We start from the raw sequence: 21,908 nt of genomic DNA on the forward strand, positions 1-21,908 counted from the left end.
CTTCCCCACTGGGAGATGGCACTACCACAACTAACGTAATCAAATAGAAGCAACCCTGATGTCCTCCAACATTGACATCCTTCTCCAGAGAACAGGTAACTCGCTCCCTCCTGCCTAGAAAGTCTTTTTGCCTTCAAGCTGAGAACAGCATCAGGTTGATTTCCATTACCCCCAACTTATTCATTGCAAGAGATCACCTGCAAGCTGCAGCCCTGTGCCCATGCACAGGCTCCCAGCAGTTTTCTCTCAACTGTCCAAATGAAGGAGACCTCCTTTGTTAACCAAAACACTAAAAATAAAACCCCCAGAAAATCTAGGAAAGCTGGGATAAAGGCTGTCCCCCAGAGCTCCTTCCAAAACCATGAAACCTAAGTGTTGTGTGACAGTGATGTCATCACCCTAAACATGAATTAACAGGGCTTATGGTGAACGTTAGAGGAGAAGGACTTCTTTTCTGCATTCCTTCCCAGTACCAAACCTTTGTTTCAGTTTTATTTACCATGACTGGCCAGCAAGGTCCAGAGAGGACTAATACACATTTAAGGTCTAAACTTTCCCAGATATAAATAAAAGAGCTATGTATGCACCACTATATAATTTCTATGTTCCTTCCCCTCACCTCTCTTCTCCTAATTGCATTTACAAAGTGCCAAAGGAAAACAGCCCCACTTGGTATGGAAAAGATAATTCCAGGAGAGATTATATTCTGCTCCTGCAGTGACCAAGCATTATGCCTTCAGAAGAAGGCAAATGTCACCAAAGTGAGCTTCTATGATCTGACCAATTACTACCTGCTTTCTAACTACTGCATCCTGTTGACTATATTTCTAACAACAGGAGAAATACTCTGTAGCTCTGTTCTTAGAGAGTGAAAGATCAATCCCAGGTCATTTTGATGCATTCTGATCTTTGTTATGATACTGCTTCACAGACTAAGGTCAGCAATATAATTGACACCTTTTTAAATTACAGTGTAAAAACATTGCATAGAAGAGCACATAAAGTGCATGAGATTAATGATCAAGCTCTCAGGTCACTGCTAAACACACAAGGGAGAAGATTATCTTTGCTCCGACTGCATCTCCCACTGATGCTAAAGCATGTGGAGAACATACTCCACAAGCTTTTGTTGCTCACTTTCTCCCTTGCTCTTTGACAAAGGAGCTGCTGATGTAGACTTACAGGTAGGTAATACACCTACTTCCCTGTATGCCAGTGCTGTAGAAAACCAAAAGTTTTTCCTTGCAAGTGCAGACAGTCGCAAAGGACACCGTGGATTTGATTAAATCCTGCTTTCAAGCTATTAAGTTGCTGTCAGGATTTAGTGGGGCTCACAGATACACTGACAAACACTGCCAGAAAGGACAATCTTCTTTCATCCCTTCCCACCCACTGCCCTCACACTGCTGCCGCCTGCCTTGCACCAGCTGTGGTGCTTGGCTGATCCCTTGGAGAGTCAACTCACCCCATTAACTGAGCAGAAAATCAACAATTCCTCTTCCAGCCTAGCAGAAACCTTGGCTATCTCTAAACTACTCTCAGAGGCTGATTTTTTCCAGTCAGCTGGTATCCTGGCAACATTCCAGGTATAATTACTTCCCGTTCCAAGAATAACACTTCACTTCAAAGTACAGGTTATTCTGCTTTGCACCCTAAACCAAGTGGAAGGAGCTGCCACGTGTCACTTTATCAGTGGCCAAATATTGCGGATGAATAAGGTAGCTCTGAACAAGTTAAAATACTGGTCAAAGAAGAGGGAAGACTGCAGGGATTGAAACGTCTGCTATGGCTACCAGTTTACAATTCTCACAAAATGGGGGATGTGGTCATTTTCACAGGTGTGAGGAATCCATAATGGTGAAGCTGTTATAACCTCGCAAGGAACATCGAGAAAGAAAAGCAGATATGGGATGAAAGAGTCACCAGAGCTGTAGACAGAGCAGCAGTCCCTGCTAGGAGAGGAAGAGAAGGGGAATTTTGAGAAGGGTACCCCGGATGGAGGCATCCTGCCTGCGCAGCACCCTGCTATGCCAACAGATGCCATCAGACCTTGGAGCTGAAGCTGTCACTCCTGCTCTGTGCTTGTGGCCCAGGGCTGGGCAGGACATGCAGTGCTGCCCCAGGAGCACTGTGTGCCCAGCTGGACAGTCCACTCCTGCTTCCTGCCAGTCCGGTCTCTTCAGGGGAATGGGACCTGCTGGCAGAGGTGATTTGCTCCATGGTGCTTTGGCCAGTTCTGCCCCTCACCTCCCCATCTGTTCTTGGCCTCAGCCTCGTTTCCTCTTCCCTCCTCAGCTAATGGGTGCTTTGGGTAAAAGAAAGGTGGAAAGAACACATCTGGACTAGATGTCCATCAGCATTTACTTTATGGAACTGTTTGCTTTTGTTGAGGTGCAAATAACACCCCAATTTCTTTAACTGCTGGATTTTGCAGGGAAAGGAGAAGAGAAAGTTTCCTGGAAAACTCACTGGAAGTAAAAGGCTACACGAGAAAACATGGACGTCACAGCTACAAGAGAAAAAGACAAGCCTAAATGTGCCTTACCAAAAGTGCTTCATGCCCCAGCTCTTCCACTGCCCTCAACCCATAGGGCACTGCTCCAAGGTCCCTTGGCCCCACAGAATTCACTTTACTAAATAGTAGTCTCATAGTAGTCTCATACTGACAAATTTTAGTTTTATCCACAATAACACACAGCTCTGAACTAGATCCAGCTTCCTGAACTTGATCACCCCCTTCCAACGGCATTTCTGTACACTGGGAAACCCCCCAGCCCTATAGGACAGGGAAATACAGCAGGAAATCCTACCCTCTCCTGAAATTTGTTGCTTCCAAAGGTTCTGGCAAGCTCCCCATGCAGCCATGCCACATTTCCTTATAAGCTCCCACGTCACCGGCTCTTAAACTATGCCTGAGTCTTTGACACATCTGCTTCCACTAAACCAAAACAAGAGAAACACAGACTCCACATCATCAGTACCTTTACAAGCCGGTTCCTCAAAGCACTCCTGGTTCCCTTGGGAACCAGGACTGAGACCAGTTTGAATCAAGAACTCAGTGCTTAAAACTTGCAAGTCTAAAACAATTCCACAACCTTGGACATTCAGTCTTTATTCTGAAGTACCATCCACAGCTCACCAGGATTTTGTGCCAGAATGGAGTCTAGCAAAACTAAGCAATGTCTTTAGTTCTGCCTCAGAGCCCTCCTGCTCTCTGCAAGCCTGATCCACATGTGCAGCTACACAATCCCAAATCTTTGTAGACTAAATAAACCAATTGTAAAGTCTATTTATAACTAAATAACTCAGTAAAAAAAAAAAAAAGTATACAAACTAGGCTTCAGAAGCACTCAATATACTTAAAAAGCATCAAGTTTGAAACTCAGGCATGAAAATCCTTAAAGACATGCAAAGTAATAAACAGATGACTAAATAAGCAGCCTTACTTGAGAAGAAACAAGGCAAGTGTACCTGTCACAGCTCTATTGCATCTGAGCATTCCTCCAAGCCACTCAATGGTGCCAGACATTGTGCTCACCCTTTTGAGCCTTTCCTTGCCTGTTCTATGCATTAGCACTCAGATCAGGTCCTCTTCCAGCAGCAGGAACCACTCCTAACCAAGGACCAGGTTTCACACAAACACACTTTTGCCCAGCAGAAACACTGCCTGACAAATTAACCTCAATGAGAACACTATCACCATATTAACAAACAGAACCAGCACTTAGCACAGGCAGAGAAACACCAACACACTCCCACTGAAACACAGCCAACACACACATATATCAACCTGGAATGTACATCCCAGGTTTAATGGAAGCAGCTGCAGATAAACCACAAGCAGGTGAGTCAAGTTATGGGAGGTTTGCTCATTAGCAAGCAAGCTTTCACCTGCACAAGGCTCTGCCTGCAGCAGCTGAAGCAGGGAGTGCTGAGAGCCTGGGCCTTAGGAGCAGACTGACCCCAAACCCCTACCAATACACCCTTACATTTTAGCAGGGCTTGTGCCCTATCAAAGGGTAGAACAGGTTCCTCTGAATCAAAAGCTTTCTGCAGCATGCACATGAGTACAGAAAAGGGAAGCTTTATGGAGGTATCAATTGATGTCAGTTACACAAACACTGATTCCTCTTAAAAATCACCTGCTAGACATGAACTGATGGGAAGCACTGGTGCTGACAGGCATGTGAAACCAGTGCCTACTGAAGTAGTTTTCATATTAAACAGGTTCTCAGGAAACACCAATAAACTGAATTCTATGTCAAAATTAGTGGTTTTCATCAAATAATTTGTCATGTCAGGTGCTGAAATCCATTAAATCTCCGAAAGGCTCAGGGCTTCAGAAAGCCAGGTTATTCCTTTTCAGGAAGAGCTATTAACTAAAACTGTTTTAGTTTCTTCAACAGCTGTTTTAGGAGACATTTCATAGTCTATCCTGATTCTTGATCAATTCAAATCCATGTTAAACCAATCACTTCTACCAACAGCACATTCACTCCAAATTTGAAGGTGAGCATCTTATATATTTAATCACCAAGCAGGGTGGCTCTGTAAGGTGATGGTTTGACTTGTGATACTGCACATGTGCAAGGGATTAACTAAAAACTACTTCTAAATACTCAGCATTATGGGTGATAGTATCAATGATCAAAGATGCAGAGAAATCCTACTTATTAATTAATAAATCAGGCTTTAATCCCCAGATACGGAGCAACCAGAAAGAGGAAGCTGTCACTCATGAAACATAAATAGGCATTTTCCATTTCTTTTCCCACCTGGCTCATCACAAACAGCCATGAAACAAGGAGAAAAAAATTACTAGCTTTTTGGGGAAAAAAATCAATGCCAAAAAGGTTTTTTTTATCAATTGATTGTAACTGTGCAAAGGACGTTATCTCAAATTTGATTTTCTGACCAAGTACTTTAACAGAGAAAGCACGAAACTAGGAGAGAAAAGATACGGCATTTTTAAATGGCAAAACCTGCAAAGGAAATTGAAAATCCTCATCATACTTCTATCGATGTTGAGATTCACAGCAGATTTTCCAAGCTGCATGAATTTTTATCATAGATCACTTACATACCAATATTTACTTCCTTAATGGACATTCTTCCTTGAATGAATGCTAAAATGTGTACTGAAGCAGAAGGTTATAAGTTAATAGCTATTGTCATTTCTACCCAATTACTGCCTCCACTAAAGCTGTCATGCAACAAAGGCAAGAAAGAAACACCAGCACTGAGGGTGAATTTCCTGGCTTTTATCGCTCTGTCAAAACATCATTCTCTAATCACAGCTTTTCATGCAAAATAGCTCAAAGGCAGCACAATCCCAGTTTATCAATGGCAAGGAGCAGGATTAAGCACCTAAGCAGTGCTTAAGTTTTTAGGAAGCTGGTACTTGGAGAAAGTCCCAAACTAAGCCAAGCTGAGCTTTGTGGCACATGGAGACGGGCTCTGCTGAGGGGCTTCTGAATGGCTACAGACTGTGCAGGCAGCAGGAGTGTGCTGGAAAGTCAAAGAGGAGGGGTCTTACAATACAGGGAATTTGGCACTTCCTTCCCAGGGGCATTCACTGCCATGAAGCCTTTCAGCTTCAGAGTTTGGGGACCAGGAATGCTGGCACTCATCGAGGACACACAAAACCAAGTTTACAGTGCTATCTATGCATATCCTTCGAGTGCTGCTCTGTGGCTTTGTCTATATTAAAACCATCTCTATTACAAGCTGGACCCCAACCAAAGATGCTGGAAGAGATCTGGACCAGAATATCTTCTAGGGTGAGATGTGTTCTCCTGGGAAAGGAGAACACACAATCAAATCTCACTTCATAAAGAAGGAATTGCACCCCTAAACCAGACCAGTGCTCCAGCCTCTTGGGAGAGGAGTTTCATCCTCAGACTCCACAAATCTGGCTTGTGGCTTCCTTAGCACCTGCCTAGACTCAACTCATATTCTGTGAACTACCTAAACTTCTAAAATAAGCTGAAATTAAATGTCTTACATATATGTCACTTCAGTAGTTTATTTTTTGGCTAAAACTAATTATTTAAAGGTGTCAAATTCAGGTGACTGATTTTGATTCTGCTGCATAAATATTTCAGTAGAACAAATTCCACACCAATTCCACAGGTGAATTCATCAGCTCCTTTCAACCCTATTGCAATGCTTTCCTCTCTATCACTGCTCAGCCCTGCAACAAAGTAATCCCATACAGAGAGCACAGCGGAGAAGATAACATAGTGTAATGGATTATGACAGGAGATGACACAGCAATGTATCAGTGTATCAATAGATCCACAGCTACCCAAAGTTACAATCATTAAACAGCAGCTGAATCTATTGATGTGATTGTGCATGGATCGCACACTTTCAGATATGGATGTTTTTGTGCAGCATTTCCAGATTAGCATTTGTTGGTTTTAATGCCATTAGGGAAGCTAACACACTCATTGTGCCCCTGCTCATGTGTGGCCTTCACACAGAAATCTCTGCTCCTATCTGCAAACCTTTCCAGATGCTTTCTGCAGAAACCACTACTGCTCACAGCAAAACTTCACCAAGATACAGGCCTGCTTCTAAGCAGCAGTGTTTGTAATTGATGTATTTTTATGTCTCATACATGAGTCTTTCCCTGGAAATGAAGCATGAAAGTGTGGGAAACGATTCACAGCTTGATGACTGCATTTCCCTGGGTCTGCAAGCCAAGTTACTAGGAGTGTGTGAATACACAGAAAGCTTATTTACAAATTAGGCTGTTAGAAAGCTTGGATCCAAAGGAGGGCATCTGTGTGTTCCCTGTGTTACAAATACTCGTGTCTGGTTGCCTCAAACTGCCTGTTTCTGTGGGTACTGGGCAATATCCATTTCTGAGAATGAGCTCTTAGAGATTTTTCTCTAAAAATACAGAATACCAATTTACAAATGCCATTGTTTCCTGCTTCTGAAGTGACCAAGGAATATCATCACTGGGTCAAACCATGACGCCATTGACAGACTCCCTGGGTATGGAAACAAGGGCAGCAGAGGAAAATATGCAGTACTGCACAGCCCCCAGATGGGGTGCTGGAGCATGTCCAGCATTGACCATTTCTCCTTCAAATTTCTAGGATGAATGCCTCCCTTCCCAACTAAAGGGCAATGACAACAGAGGGATCTGATACCTTCCTCTCCTGCTCTTGCAGGCAGTACTGAAGCTTTGAAAGTACTTGCTGAGGTGCTGAAAAAACCAACCTCACAAACCTAAGACAGAATGCAGAAGTCTTGCATTAAACCCTGCTAAGGAGCAAACCTCCATCAAGTGTTAACCTGCGGTGCTTATAGCAGTGACTACCAAATTCTCTGAGTGCTCCACACACAGCTCTGAAAACCTGCCAGGCCAACTGAGTTAGGGCTTAGTTACCAGCTCATTAAAATACATGGAACTGACACGGGTGAATTTCCTTGTCTGCTTTCCTAATCCCAGCTTTTATGTTTATGCTACACAAATTTTATGTGTGACTGAACAAATATCAAGTCTAAACTCCAAGTTTTCAGACTTTTTCACTTGGGTTCAGATTTTGTCAGCAGCACTACATGTATTACAGATCACGGCAAAATGAGTAGCTGGAATCAGTTACATTGTAAGAACCACTTCTTTGTTTGGACCCCTGGAGTAATGAGTAATTTACTTTACTATTAGAAGGGATGACAGGCACCAGAACCTGCAGTGAATCATTATTAAAACCAATGGATGGCTTATTCACACTGTTGAGGAAGATTTAAGCCTAATGTATCTGGGTGAAAGCCAGGCTTTCACTGAGAAAACAGTAAAATATATGTTTTAATTGAGTGGGTCCCTTGGATTTTACAAGTCCACGCTGATGGTACATACTTCCCCAATTTAGGTCTAATCTTTAAAGAACAACTGTTTTCTGTTTATGTTATCAGAAGAGCAAATTTGCTAATGAGAGAAAACCAGGTAGCTTATTGTGCAATCCCATCCTGACCTCATGTTTGTTTGATAAATTGCTGTTGAGCTTTTTAATCCTGAATTTTTTAATTCTGGCAAACTTTTTGATCAGGAATTTTGGGAATTCATTTGGAATAAATGAAAATTAATTTTCTTTACAGCATTATATTGTGAGCTTCGGGTATTTTATGTGATGTATGCAATGAGCACTGACATACAAAAGCCTTTATATTGTCTTTAAAACAAGCAAAGCCATTGCTACACAGAAACAACTGAAAAACCCTTCACCTTGCTTTGCTGTTGTAGATTGAAGCTTTACTTCACTGTGTTTTCCCAAGTTTCTCCCACGTGGTGACATCTTGCTCTCCAGGACCCCTCTGACCTGTTTGTCCCTAGGCTGGTCCTGGCGAGAGTGGTCACTGCTCCTCTCTGCTCTCTGTTTGATTTCCCTTTCCCACCCTTCCTGTTTTGGCCACTACTCAAGGAAAGCCAAAAGGCTGCCTGGAGTGAGCAGCAGTGTGTGAAAGCCCACCCTGCCACACCAGCAGTGTGTGAGGGGTAGGTGAGAGTGGCTGGGTGGCAGCTGGCCAGGGCAACCCAGCACCACCAGAGAAATTCTACAACTTCTGATGAAGAGAGAGCGTTGTGGTTCATTTTCCTCACTGCTCATGTGTTTAAGAATGGCAAAGACAAGAGAGAGAACAACTTCCTTCACAGAGCCACAGAGCCATCAGGGCTGGAAGGGCCTCTGGAGATCACCCAGTCCAACCCCCCACCAAGGCAGGGCCACCCAGGGCAGTCACACAGGAGGAACGTGTCCAGGCGGGTTTGGGATGTCTCCATAGAGGGAGATTCCATAACCCCCCTGGGCAGCCTGTGCCAGGGCTCTGCCACCCTCAACGTAAAGAAGTTCACCCTCATGTTGAGGTGAAACTGGTTGTGGTTTAGTTCATGGCCATTGCTCCTTGTCCTGGCACTGGGCACCACTGAAAAGGGGCTGGCACCATCCTCCTGGCACCTGCCTCTGAGATACTGATCTGCATTGATGGGATCCCATCTCAGTCTGCTCTTCTCCAGAATGAACAGGCGCAGCTCCCGCAATCTCTCCTCATAAGATGCTACAGGCCCCTGAGCATCCTTACAGATATATTCAGAACAACAATGTGTTTCCAGTAACAGGGGTTCATTCTACTGCCCCAGTTTCACCATGGCAATTAAAAGGAGAGAAATGTTTTCCTGATGCTGGTGATTGCCTTCTGGATGCTGCTGTTCGGCTTTATCTCCAGTCACAGGACTCTCAAAAACCCCAAATAATCCCTGTAGACAAGCATTTGCCTTTCCAGGCTCTACTTGATCAGGAGACATCAGGAATGCCTTCCCGTCTTGTGCAAGTCTTGGTCATGGATCAGCAGCTGGAAATCTACCACCTCAGCCCAGAGAGCAGGCTGGACCTTCACCTTTTAAAAATCCTACTTGGAATTAGTTGGCTCATCTTTCTTACATGAGTGTTGCCAGGACTGGAAACTGAGGGAAGCAGGAAATGCCCATCACACTGTGCAACACTGGAAAGGTCAGGGTTACCTTAAATTGGCTCTAGAAAAGATGTGAAATGCAGGTGCGAGGCTGCAGCAAAGGCGAAGACTGGCACTTGAAATGTCACTTTTTATGACAAGAAGGGTTTTTTTAGTAAACAGAAATGTTCCTGTCTGGAAACATGCCATATGGTCTTCCAGCATGAGCCTTCTCTGCTCTGCTTGCTCACGTGAGCTGGCAACAGCAAGATGAATGCCTGTGCAGTCAGCAGCTGTACATCTTTACTCATGACACAAACGAGTTTGCTGTTAAATGCCCATTCTCAACTATTTAATCTTTGCTCACAAGGAAAAGAGATGCAATTATGTGTGTGAAAACTGAAATGCTCAGACAGAACATAACTATGTCCTCCAACAGACCATGTCCTCCAACAGACTATATCCTCCACACAGCCCTGTCCCACTTTATGAGGGAATACACCAAATTTACAGGACCTTTAAAGAGCACAAAGCTATGAGAGGTATGGGTAGACTAACTGGGCACAGACTGTCAAGACTAAGCAGGGAACAGATTTTTCCTTTTAAGAGCTGAAATGCAAAACTCTTAAGTTAGCTAGGGATTAATCTGAACCCCTCAGCTTGAGTCAAAAAGAAGTTGGGTTTTTCTGTTTGGTTTGCATTTTATTTGTATTTCTACAAAAACAGTGCTTTAAGTAATGAAGAGAAATGTCTTGTCAAATGCTTGGTTTTCAAAAGCCATCTATTCAGTTTTTAGTCAAAAACTATTTGCTCAGCACTATCTACATTTGTAAAACTATTGGGACTCTCCAGCTACTCTTCAGGCTTTGCTACAGGCTTGGGATAGCACTGGGAAAATCTGCCTTTACTGAAGCAGTCAGCAGCTGAGCGAGGATGGGGAGGTACTGAGGGGCAGCGGCGGGCACAGTAGCACTGGCAGGCATGCAGTAACACCACATCAGTGAGGTTCACTTGGGTTTGTGCTCCTCCCTGTTCTCTAAGGACCAAGCACCCTGAAGGTCTGTAAGTTTTAGTGTTTTCCTGCAGTGCATGCTCAGGGAGGACAGAAACTCTTTAGGCGTATTTTCACAGTCACTCTGTTAAATGCCACTTTAATGAAAGCCTTGGTTTAGATTTTGCTAATATTTTTAAAACCATACATTAATTCTATGAACTACAGATCACCTCATGGAATGTATTCAGAATTTCTTGAGATGATCCTAAGAAACTGAGGTTTTCTGTTAGAAAAGAAATGACCTTAGTCTGTTGACTGGCTTCTGGAAATCTCTCAAAATCTGTTTACGTGTTTAAGCTGTATAAATACCTTAGGAAAACAAGTGTCTTGATAAGATAGAAGCAATTCCTCTAACTTCATATATATGTGTGTGTGTGTGTGTGTGTATCACATGCAAGTGGGATTTTTTCATTGCAAAGACACACATATATGTTTGGTAACCTCAGCTATTCCCTGGTCAATGGCTTCATAGCACCAAGACAGTTGTGAAAGCACCATCATGTTTTCTTTGACTTCATACAGAGAAGGGTAGAATTGGTCTGACTTCATCTATTTTTTTCCTTAAAAGAGTTGAGACCAAGTGAAACATTTCCTAAAATAGAAAATTCATAAAAGAATTCAAGAGAAATTTCATAAACTTTAAGAGAAATTTCATAAGAGGTCAAAAGCTACCAAAAATTAGCTAAAGAGTAGCATCAGACAACCAGCCCTCACAGCAAATGCTGCCTCTGGTATGTGACACTCATCTACACTGTTTGTAATATGCACTGGATAATCTGACTTAGAAAATTTCAAAGGTGACAACCATTTTATTACCCCACAATTAAATAGCAAATTAGTTTGAAAAAGCATTACATTCAATAGTACCTTGAGGAAGGCCCCTGGAAGGTCTAATCTAGGAGAACTGAAAGCATCAGTAGAATTGAAAATTCTTGGCCCAGCTTACATTCGTAATAATCCTGATTATATCACATCAGAATGTGGGAAATCACTTCAGTGTTCATTGCCCATTTTATGACTTTTTAAGGTCCGTTTAAAACTCAGCTGAATCTTATCTGAATGTCTAAAATGTGTATCTATGATACATAAAACTGGCAAATTATTTCAGCAGTTTCTGCACAGGACCTATGCTGGCTTATCTATTACATCAGCTGAATCATTGCAAATAATAGGTGAGCTCAAAAGACACACAATTTTTGTTAATAGTTTGTTCAAAGTGATATTTAAAGACAAAATTCAAGACTTCCAATGGACCAATTAACTGTGCTATGCACGTCTTCCCGAAGACACAAACAATAATCATTAATTGATATTCACATCTGCATGTAGCTTACATTTGAGGGAATATTTTAATTAAGCTCTTCACCATTGAAATATGTTAGTGTAATCTTAATGATCTAGCAGGGAAATTGGAAATGAAGCCCAAACTCAGCTTTAGACTGTCAAACATATTAAATGGAACCAGAGACCTTTAGCTGCAGCATTGTATTTCTTTACCCATAATCTTTGACAACCAAGAGTACCTCATTAAAAAGCCATATTCCATATGTGTGCCCTGCATCCTTCAATTCATCTCATGCTCTCCCTTATCAGACTGGGCTTTGAACTACATAAGCTGGGATTTTTAAGGACATGTGCCTGCATCAGGCTGTCATAAAAAAAGCAGAAACTGAGAAAAAGTCTCAAGATAAAAAAAGCCTGTATGCTTTTGACCATGCACAGAGGGTTAAAATACATTGTTTTCTCTGGAAAAAGCCCTGGAAAATTAGGGTGGCAGCATCTTGCTGTGCAACAGAAGAAACAGGACTGCATGGGGAAGAAGGATGGGTTTGCTTATGAAGTATTTGCTCAGGGCACTAAATTAAATCTCTGTTAATGAATTTAATATTTTCCAAATTTCTGAGGGCCTGGTTTTATAGTTGATGCAAGTTTTGCATTGAGTCACACAGCACATGTTCAACAAATGCTGCAGGCTCTCATTAGTGAGACTCAGAAATCACTCTTTGTGAGGGCACCGTAGTCTTCATTCTCCTGTCTCATACCTGTGGAGCCTTTCACTGCTGGGTGACACAGGTTGCCCCATGCCCACCCAGCAGGTCTCCTGCCTTCCCTTCTGTTCCCTCACTTGGTGGGTTTTCTCTATGATCTCTGCATAATGATGCCTTATGGCTCCCAGACCAGACTCTTCTCTAGCAGGTCTTCCTACCCGAAGCTTCCTTCTTCTAGATTCTTTGATAATGCCTCCAGTTGCCTCCTTAATTTGACAGCTGGATGGATCTCCCTAATTTAAATCCCCAAGCTACTTCCTTCACTCCCCCCTCTCCCTCCCAGTCCTAGGAACACCTAAAGCCTTTTTCTCTTGTGAGTTATGCAGCTTTCCTGCTCCCCAGTCCCAGCTGTGCATCTACACTTCTTACAACTGAAGCCAGATTTCCTGCTGTCCAGTCTGTCTGTGATCACAGCAGTACTGAGCCCAAGGTAAAAAGCAGTGACCAATGATTCACACACAGAGCTTTGCTACCCATACAGCTACTCCCTGAACTGCAGGAACCAAGCTTCATTTGCTAACACAGCCCTTCAGTGCAGTGCAGCTTCCACAGCAGCAAGCATCTTGGGGTGGGTGCCCTCACTGCCTTCGAATACAGGTCTGTCAAGTCAGACAGTCCAGAAATAACTCACCTTGAAAGAGAGTGCTTTTGTCTGAAAACACAGCTCCTCACTTCAAGGCAAAAGTGGCACAAGGTTTTTCCAAATGGACTTGCTTCCTACCTTCATTTTTAATATACTGACCCTAAGTATATTAATGAGCAGTGAGTGAAATGAGTGACAGGTTTTACCAAGAACGTTAGCTCTGAAATGCTGCAGTTCTCATGGTTTGAGGAAGCAATTAAACTTGATATAGTTGGGAGAACAAATAATCCCAAAGTGGAAAGCACACGTTCAGTTTGTGATGGAAACAAACAGAAAAAGCTATAACAGTGAAGTGGTAACAAACACATCTGAATCATACATGCTGTTTCTGCCTCTGTGTTTTGCTGCGTTGTTTAACAGGAATCATTCGAAGTGAAGAGCTGTCACCAACTGCCACCAAACCTGCATCTCATTCTAATAAATTAGCAGAACTCTGGAGCTGGAACCATTACAAGCTTTTTAAACACTTAAAATAGGCCATTTATCATTTTCCCCCTTTGGCCAGTTAGTTCTGCAAATACTGCAAACTGATTCTGGGAGAGAAGAGAGTGGTTGGTACTTCTTTGGTATGACCTTCTCTCTTCAGAAGGGTTTCCTTTGCAGCAGAAATTTGTCATCACAGCACTAGTTCCAGCTACTGTGCCAGAATGTCCCATTTGCAGCCAAACATCACATCTGTACTTCTGAATTCACCTTCTCAGCTTAACTCAAGGTCACTTCATTTTCTCCTTCAGCATCATTCAGCCCTCACATCCCCAGAACCTCATCATACTCCTGGTTCCCTTCACGCCTCCTCAAATGCCCTTTCAGTCTTCTCCCATTTCTCTCTCCTAACTGGTCTTTCAGTTTCTGGTTCCTGTAGGTCTCAGATGAGGTTTTCCTTCTGCTTATACCTTTCATGCTGCAGACGGCAGCGCAAGCTCTCTGCTACAACTGCAGAGCAACCCTTGGAACAGGCCCCTGCACAGAGCTTGCCCTTCAGTTCAGTGCACAGACAGCACTGCCCAAGACAAACACGCAATGTGCATTGCTCCACGTGTTCCCAAGGGCAGGCTCTCGCCAGCCTCACCAGGAGCTGAGGGTCCAGACAGAGCCCTGAGGCTCCCTGCGTGCAAGCCCCGTGGTCTCTTTCCCTTTATCCCCCTGACAAATCTCCAGAGCCAAGGAGGACACCCAGACTCAGATCTCCTCCACTCTGCTGCTACAGTCAATCTCTTGGTCCACACTGCAGCAAATAAACCCAGCAAGAGGCTGCTTTTATTGGCTTTTTCCTGTCATGAAGGAAATCAGCTGCTGCTGGATCCTGCCTTTTACAGTTTAGTGGCATCTTTCAGAACAGAAAGGTCTGGCAGAAACTTCTTGTCAGCTAGAAGCACCTCTGGATTTCTAACATTCACTAGCACAGGATGGCAGGTCTGATATAAAATCTGAATGATGGCTAATAGACTAGTTCAGAGTAAAGGAACAAATCTGCTAAAGACAGCCCCAAAATAATTTTGGATTCATTTATTTTCGTTAACTAGAAGCCTGCTGTTATAGTGATGTGCCACAGAGTTCACAGTAAATGCCAGTGAATCCTATAATGAAGCCTGCTGTATTTGCATATGCAATTAATGCTGCATATGGCAGTTTGTTAGTTACCTCTTTAAAGTGTTCAGTAATCTGCACTTCAAGAAGTACCACACCATGCAAGGCCTTTAAAGTGCTTTCCAAATGTATTTCATTAATCTTCGGCAACTTCTTAGAGGTGCACATTGTCGTCCTTACCCTAACAATGGATAAAACTTTGCACAAAGAATTAATGTACAGTTTTTCAAAGGCAGTTAGCTTAAAAACCTGGTGGTTCATCAAAGTCCCAGAAGGAAACTGAAAAGGTCCAAACACTAGCAATAGGAATAACTATGCCATGGAAATACTTCCATGTGAGAAGAGATCAAATAGAGTAAAGGTAGTTAAAAGAGAATGAACATATGGCAAAAAAGGAATAAGGAGCCACAGCACAACTTGCCAGTGCCTCTTCCCTCTTCATCATGGTTTAACTGAAAGCTGTAAGTGGAGATGCACTGAAATTCAAACGCTGTTAGTTTAAAAAGAAATAATACTGTGTACAGCTACAGTGCCAATGTGCAGCTGGCACAAACTTACGGCCATAAGATCTCTGTGGGGCAAGGAAGGGCTGGGGTGGGCCAGCCCTGGGGACACAGTGCCAGGCACAGTGCTCAGCAGCAGCAGCATCTCTCCTCGGCAAGGCTTCATCTTTAACTCAGCCTCTATATGTGCTGTGGGAGACACCAGTGTGAGCAGCAGCTCTCAGTGAGCTCCCATCGTCACCCTGAATGGAGTTGTTCCCTTTACAGCCACTTGTGTTCCAGACAAATGCAGTAGCCCTTCATCCTCCATCACCCTGCATAAGGATACAGAAAGCCAAGATACACCATTTATATTTCCTAACATACATTGCTGGAATCAAATCTGGTTTAGGTTATTACAAACAATACATGATGCTGGGTTTGTAATATACCTCCCAGATGAAAATATTAACTCACAACTGTTGGGGAAGATTTTATACTTTTCTTTCTAGCCCTAGAACTTCTGTTGAGGTATTCCGCTCCTGCCTCTGCAGTTGCCACTGTAAGAGTCTTTATGCCACTGAGGAGAAAAGCATGAGGTGACTTGACTGCATCTGGGCCTTTCAGAATAGCATTAGAAACAAACTAGGCTTGCAGCCAGGGCTGGATGGCCTGCAGTTTGCATCCCACCCTGGCAGTGTTCAAGGCCAGGTTGGATGGGGCTTGGAGCAAGCTGCTCTAGTGGAAGGTGTCCCTGCCCAATGGCAGTGTTTGGAACTGGATGAGCTTTAAGGTCCCTTCCAACCCAACCAGTCTCTGATTTTGTGAATAAGGTAACCCGCCCTGCTGTCATGAGATCTGTAAAGAGGGGAATTATTTGATTGCTGAACTTATTTGGTTTCTGAAATCAACAGGACAATTACTTCAAAGACTAACGTCTGAAATCCATACTGTAGGAGAAGGTGCTAGCTGCATAAAAAGAGAAATCTCAGCTCCTATCACAGCAGAAGGTTTAATAATCCAGAGTACCAAATCAGGAAGATAAGAGGAATGCAGCTTTCTGTGTGTGAGACCATGGAAAAAAATGACCTTGAGCAACAAGGGCTGCAGCTTCTAGGAAGTGGTAACATACAGATATGCCTGGAAAAGACATGATATTATCAACAAGGTTGTAGAATTAATCAGTTTTTTCACATGGGATGAGGAAAAAAATCAACTAGAAAAGGTGTCATCCAGACTGGACTCTAACCAAAGTATGGGAACTGATAAAAAGCAGTGACAGGGGACTAGATTTTTTAACAGGGAAGGAAGAGGTTAGAGGATACTTAGATAAGCCAGAGGGTCTGAAACTGGCTGGGCCTGATATCCATCCTCAGCTGATGAAACCTCAGGGTTGTTCAGAGTTATTGGCAGGGATGAGGTGCAGAAGACTGAAACAAGATAAATACACTTCCAGTCTTTACAAAAGGCAGAGGATGAGGAGATGGGGAATTAAGATACCTACCAGCTTAGGTGCAGTTCCTACAAACAAATAGAACTAAACAATTGGTAAGCAGAGAGAAAATCACGAGCAAATCACAAGAATATAAGTGGCTGCCTGATTGGATCTGTTCAGAGTAATTGATGTCGAACCAATCTCATTTCCTTCAATAGTAAGACAATAGATTTTGTGTCACATCTTGATTTCTCTAAAGCTTTTCACAGTAGTTCAGCTCACTTTCTTGTATATAAGCTAAGAAACCACAGTCTGCATGAAAATACTAGGGGGTGAATGCAGAAATACTTGAAAAACTACTCAAAGTAGCGTCAAAGGTTCATTCCCAAAATAGAAGATACAAAAAAAACTAAGCCTCATGGGGGAGTTGTCCTAGGGCTAGCCTCAGTTATTATGGATGGCAGATGAATTAGTGTGTTTATTAGGCTTGCAGGTAATACCAAACTGGGAAAGGGGGGAAACAGGTTGAAGAGAAAAGGTAGATTTAAAAGTATCTTACAACAAACAAAACTCAGTGATTTCTATTCAACAGGAACAAAAGCAAAATCTGCATTGATGTTGGAATAATTATCTCACAAATGTGGGATGGGAAAGAATTTTACTGGGATTAGAGCTCCATAAAAATCTTCAGGAGCTACAGAGGATGAAAGCCCACATGCAACAAAAAAACAGGCAAATGCTTTTCTACAAACACAGTGATAACTTACAAGACAAATGAAACAGATCTTCTAACTCTTCTCCATATTATCGAGGCCTCAGCTGGAGCACAAGGTCCAGTTTTGGCTCACGCACACCCAGAATGATACAAGACAACTACGGTAAGTCCAGAGCAGCGAGGATGATCGATCTAATAAACAAGACCTAAACAAATTGAGGTTGCTCAGGAAAGGAGAGGCCAAAAAGAGATGATAAAGGACACAAAAGACCAGTGCAGAGGAAGAGCTCCAGAGAAGTAACAAGCTTCAAGGTTTACAAGGATGAATCAATTTGGTATGACGAAAAAACTTTATACCAGAAAAGGTAACAAAGCACTGAAATATATTACCTATTTATGGAGTAAACAGAATAAATGGAATAAATTCATGGAAATTGGAGCCTCCACATTGGTGGGATTTATGGACAAGTCAGAAAGCAGCTGCCAGAAGCTGCCTTGGGGCAGATGTATGGATCAAATTGGGTCCAGAGGAGTCTGTGTGATGGCAGTGCCTGCGCTGCCTTACCCCCACAGGGCAGTCTGCCAGCTTGCCTCAGACACACCAGGGGAAACTATGATAGCCAAAGAGATCCTCTGTGTTTGGTATGGAAACTACCTGAAAAAGGTGTCTTCCCTTTTCCTACTAAAGCCCTTCCACACCTTAATACCTTGTACACACGTATAATGTGCTGAAGCCCTATACAAAGCTGTAGGTATTAAAGGATATCAGGAGATGTGATAGATGAAATTCCCAGAAAGAACATGCAAGAAAGGCAGTGACAGAGCAAATAGTGCTGTTTCCTCTAGCTCAGGCACTCTTGCTGTTGTTAGCTGCTCACTCTCCCTTCCACTATTTTCATATGGATGTACAACATTCATTAACCTTTCTCACCAGACCAGAAAACTAAAATCCAGCCCCACTCCTGCGCTGTTCAGGAAGTTTTTGCTATCTCGTTCCCATGCATAAATTTAGAACCAATGCAATTTTCTGGACAGTAACCTGTTGATTATCAGAATTCAGGTGGCAGAACTAGATATTACAGAACCACAAGCTCTGTATCAGCTAGTTGCCCTGAGGCTGGAACACACCATCCTGACAATGCTCTGCTACAATGAGGCCTTCACATTTTGCAGGAAATAATAAAAGCAGCTGTTTGTACCTGTCTGAGCCCAGTTCTCCACACACCAACTTTTTAATACAAAATCATGCTCTACAATGAAATGAATTCTCTCAGTTGCACCCTGGGACATGCTCCTGGCTCACACCTGGAGGTGACTTCTGCCTTCTGCAGCATGGACTGCAGCCTGCTTCCTGAAAGCCCCTTTTATCAGCAGCCACCCCGCTACTGCACAGACCTAGAATTCACTGCAGCTGTGGATTTTTCCTGTTTTCCCAGCTTTTGGTGCTTTACAGTGACTCCTGCAAGTATTCTGGAGAGTGAATGCTTTATGGGGTCCCTGGCAGCCTGTGACTAGAAAGGGCTGGACTTGACATCACATCGCCCCTTCTCAAGTCCCTTTAGCCATGCTCCAGGGCTGGGCAGCAGAGCCCCTGGGTGCTGCCTTTGTGCTTGTTCCTCACACCTCCCTTTTCTATTTCTATTGCCTGTGTCCTGGTTTATGGTGCAGGGGGCTGTCACTGCTTCGATGTACTGAGAGGTTGCTTTATCATTTGCATGCGGCTGTATTTGCGCAATGGCGTGCTGAGGAGTTCAAAGCTGTTGTCTCGCTTTCAAAGTCATCCTTGTGTGTAAGTTGTCCTAAGTCAGATGTGAACCAGGCTTGTGTTTTTGTTCTTGATTGAGCTGTGCTGCAATATATCCTTTTTTAAACTCCAGCTATTCTGGGAAAGGTGTATAATTTAATATGTTCAATAAATTTCTTGTCAGGCATTCACGAACAGCTTCCTTCATCTCGCACTCAGACGTTTGCTTTTCCACAGTAATTGGATTTGCTGCATTTGTGTTTACTTTTACGACCTATGGTAAATGCTTCTTTAGTAGCTGGGGGCTATTAAAGGGCTTGCAAAGCCTCCAGCAGCCTAGTAGGTAGGGTCTGTGAAGCCTACAGTGCTAGTTTTCAGGCGGTTCAGAGTCCTTTTTACACATGGTGTTAATGTACAGACTAATATAGCTTCAATACTATATTAAGCAAAAGCTCTTGTGTACAACGGTAGCTGTGGGCATGCAGTGCAGGGTTATTAACCTGCTCTGCTTAGATGCACAGCAGTTCAGTATTATCTGCAGGGGGCCAGCCCCAAGCATCCAAGCAGACACCAGGAAGAAAAACTCTTCTCGCAGGTGTTCTGTAAAGCCTATTCACACAGAACTGGCCTCCCCCTTGAAAGCAAAATCTGTAGACACAGTGCAGGGGAGAACCTTCAAGACCTTCTGTGGGGAAGAGCCAGTGTCCCAAGAAGCTCAGAGCCATGAAGCTGAGCCAGGCCTGCAGAAAACAGAAGATTTGAAGGTGACAGCTGCATGACATCTGCAGCCTGGTCACACCGTCTCTGCCTGTAAAACAGAAGTCAAGCTAAATAGTCTCCTTTGCAAGCATTATGAGACCTGATGAGGACAAGCAGAAGGCTGTTACTACTGGGATAGGGAGCAGCCATGCCATAAATAAGCATAAATAAGGCTTTTTGCTTCTGCTGGCTTGATTAGTACAATACCCAATTCTTTATGTTGCCACCAGTTTCTTTGTCTGTTGAATAGATCTGAGAGAGTCAGAGCTGCAGGGATGAAGCAGGCAAGGGGAGAAGTCAGGAGTAATGATGGCTTAAAAGACAGGGCTGCAGGAGATTGCTCATGGGGTTCACTTTCCAGTTTGTTCCTCGTTTGCATTGGTGGTACTCAAGTTTCTCCCAGAAGTCCCATCACATTTGTTTTCTTTATTCTTCTTAACCATATGCGTGTGTGTACCTGGAGTTGTCATTTGTGCTCAGTACTCAACGACAACTGCTTTCAACCTTTTCCTTTAGTATTTAAAAGGCCCAGTGGGGAGTTCTAAACGCTGAGCTCCCAAAGATGCTTTTAAAATCAAGACGTGAAAGTGCAAACAGCTGCAGGGAGCACTACTGAAACCTTCAAAAGGTGGGAAGGGGTATAAATGCTCCAGTACAGCCTGCTGATTCGCTGCTTGCTCCTGCAGGATACAAACCTGCCAGCAGTGCCTGCACACTCCACAGCAACCCTGACCTTCCTGTTCTGAGCAGCACTGACCTCACGCTTTCCCTGAGCCCCTTTGCAGGGACAGACTGGTGGTAGGAACTTGATCCTTACAGAGGTCCCCACTGCTCTTCAAACTCTCTGCTCTGCAGGAGGTTGCAGCACAGGATCCTCAAGTTTTATAAACATGAAGAGGAAAATCAAGAAAAGCAAATGCTCAGCAATAGGGGCAGTGTATGGCAAGCAGATGGCCAGCAACAGAGAACCTGCTGATACGGAGAAACAAGCCAGCATGCAGTTGTGCTAGGAACTAAACTTAGGTCAACAGGAAGCAAGTGACCTATTCATGGTTTTGGGAAAGAAAAAGCAGAGAAAGCAATTACTGGAGCTATTCTTATTTAAGGAGAAAAACCATCATAGGGTGTGGTAAAAGAAAGAGGTGATAGAATAAGCAACAGATCCAGGTCTCCCTAGTTCCAGTACTGTATAATGATTTGCTTTTGTCATCTTAGTAAGTCTTAAAATTCTATTAGACTCATATATCAGCTCACTTGCTATGCTAGACTGGATGACCCTGGAGATGTAATGTATCCTGCCCTGCCAAAAGAAATTCCCAAGATGGGTCCATGGCTGCTGCCTTGTGCATCAGCATCAGTACCACACAGGGACACCCTTGATGGCCATGGATATAGAAGAAGTGCAGAAGGAGCCCTCTGGTTCATAACATCTCTTTGGTTCACTGCACCCTAACCTGTCCATCTCCAAGGCTGTATTTAACCTCTTCAGATGTCACAGAAGTGCTTTTTCTTCAGGATATTTCACTCCTGTGGGCTGCCTTTCTCCTTTTTTTCTGGTGTGGGAAGATATCTCCTGAAGTGGGATCCTTGAAGTCCTCCCCTTGCATTCATTTCTGGGCTGCCTCTTCACCCTGCGCTTTTTGGCTCATACAAGGCAATGATCCTCCACCTTCAGTGTATAACACTGTGACACCTGATAGAACTACAGTACACCACCACTGGGGTAGAAGAAAATGATTTACCTACATTTTCGATGAAATACATTCATTCAGTGTGTATTAACCAGGACACTACACATTAATGGCTGTATGTGGGACAATAGGAGACCAAAGCATTAAAAAATGTGCTATAGAAAGCACAATAGCACAGTATTTTGAACTATATGGTAAATGAAAACTAATACACATCACAGTTTTATGGAGCACCTCTTCTTTTTCCCCTCCTAAAACATGCATATTGTACAGTAAAAGCTTCACAAG

The 21,908-nt window shown here is 43.3% G+C and overlaps 1 protein-coding gene across 9 annotated transcripts in view; it reads right to left on the minus strand.

Annotated features, from left to right (window-relative positions):
* The window catches only part of KCNIP1 (potassium voltage-gated channel interacting protein 1), a 404,820-nt gene that overhangs the window by 97,267 nt on the left and 285,645 nt on the right, over positions 1-21,908 (minus strand). The window contains exon 1 of one of the 9 annotated variants that reach the window (XM_061348411.1): positions 3,472-3,554. The exons of the other annotated variants lie outside the window; for them this stretch is intronic. Coding sequence (XP_061204395.1) covers positions 3,472-3,529 — 58 coding nt within the window. The 5' untranslated portion in view covers positions 3,530-3,554. Of the gene's footprint in view, positions 1-3,471; positions 3,555-21,908 lie in introns of those variants that run through there. 9 annotated transcript variants of the gene reach the window in all.

The sequence above is a fragment of the Neopsephotus bourkii genome, unplaced genomic scaffold (genome assembly GCF_033783945.1).
Source record: "Neopsephotus bourkii isolate Nb327-2 ecotype Australia unplaced genomic scaffold, CSIRO-AGI_Nbou_v1 NB_357, whole genome shotgun sequence".
NCBI classification, from domain to species: domain Eukaryota; kingdom Metazoa; phylum Chordata; class Aves; order Psittaciformes; family Psittacidae; genus Neopsephotus; species Neopsephotus bourkii.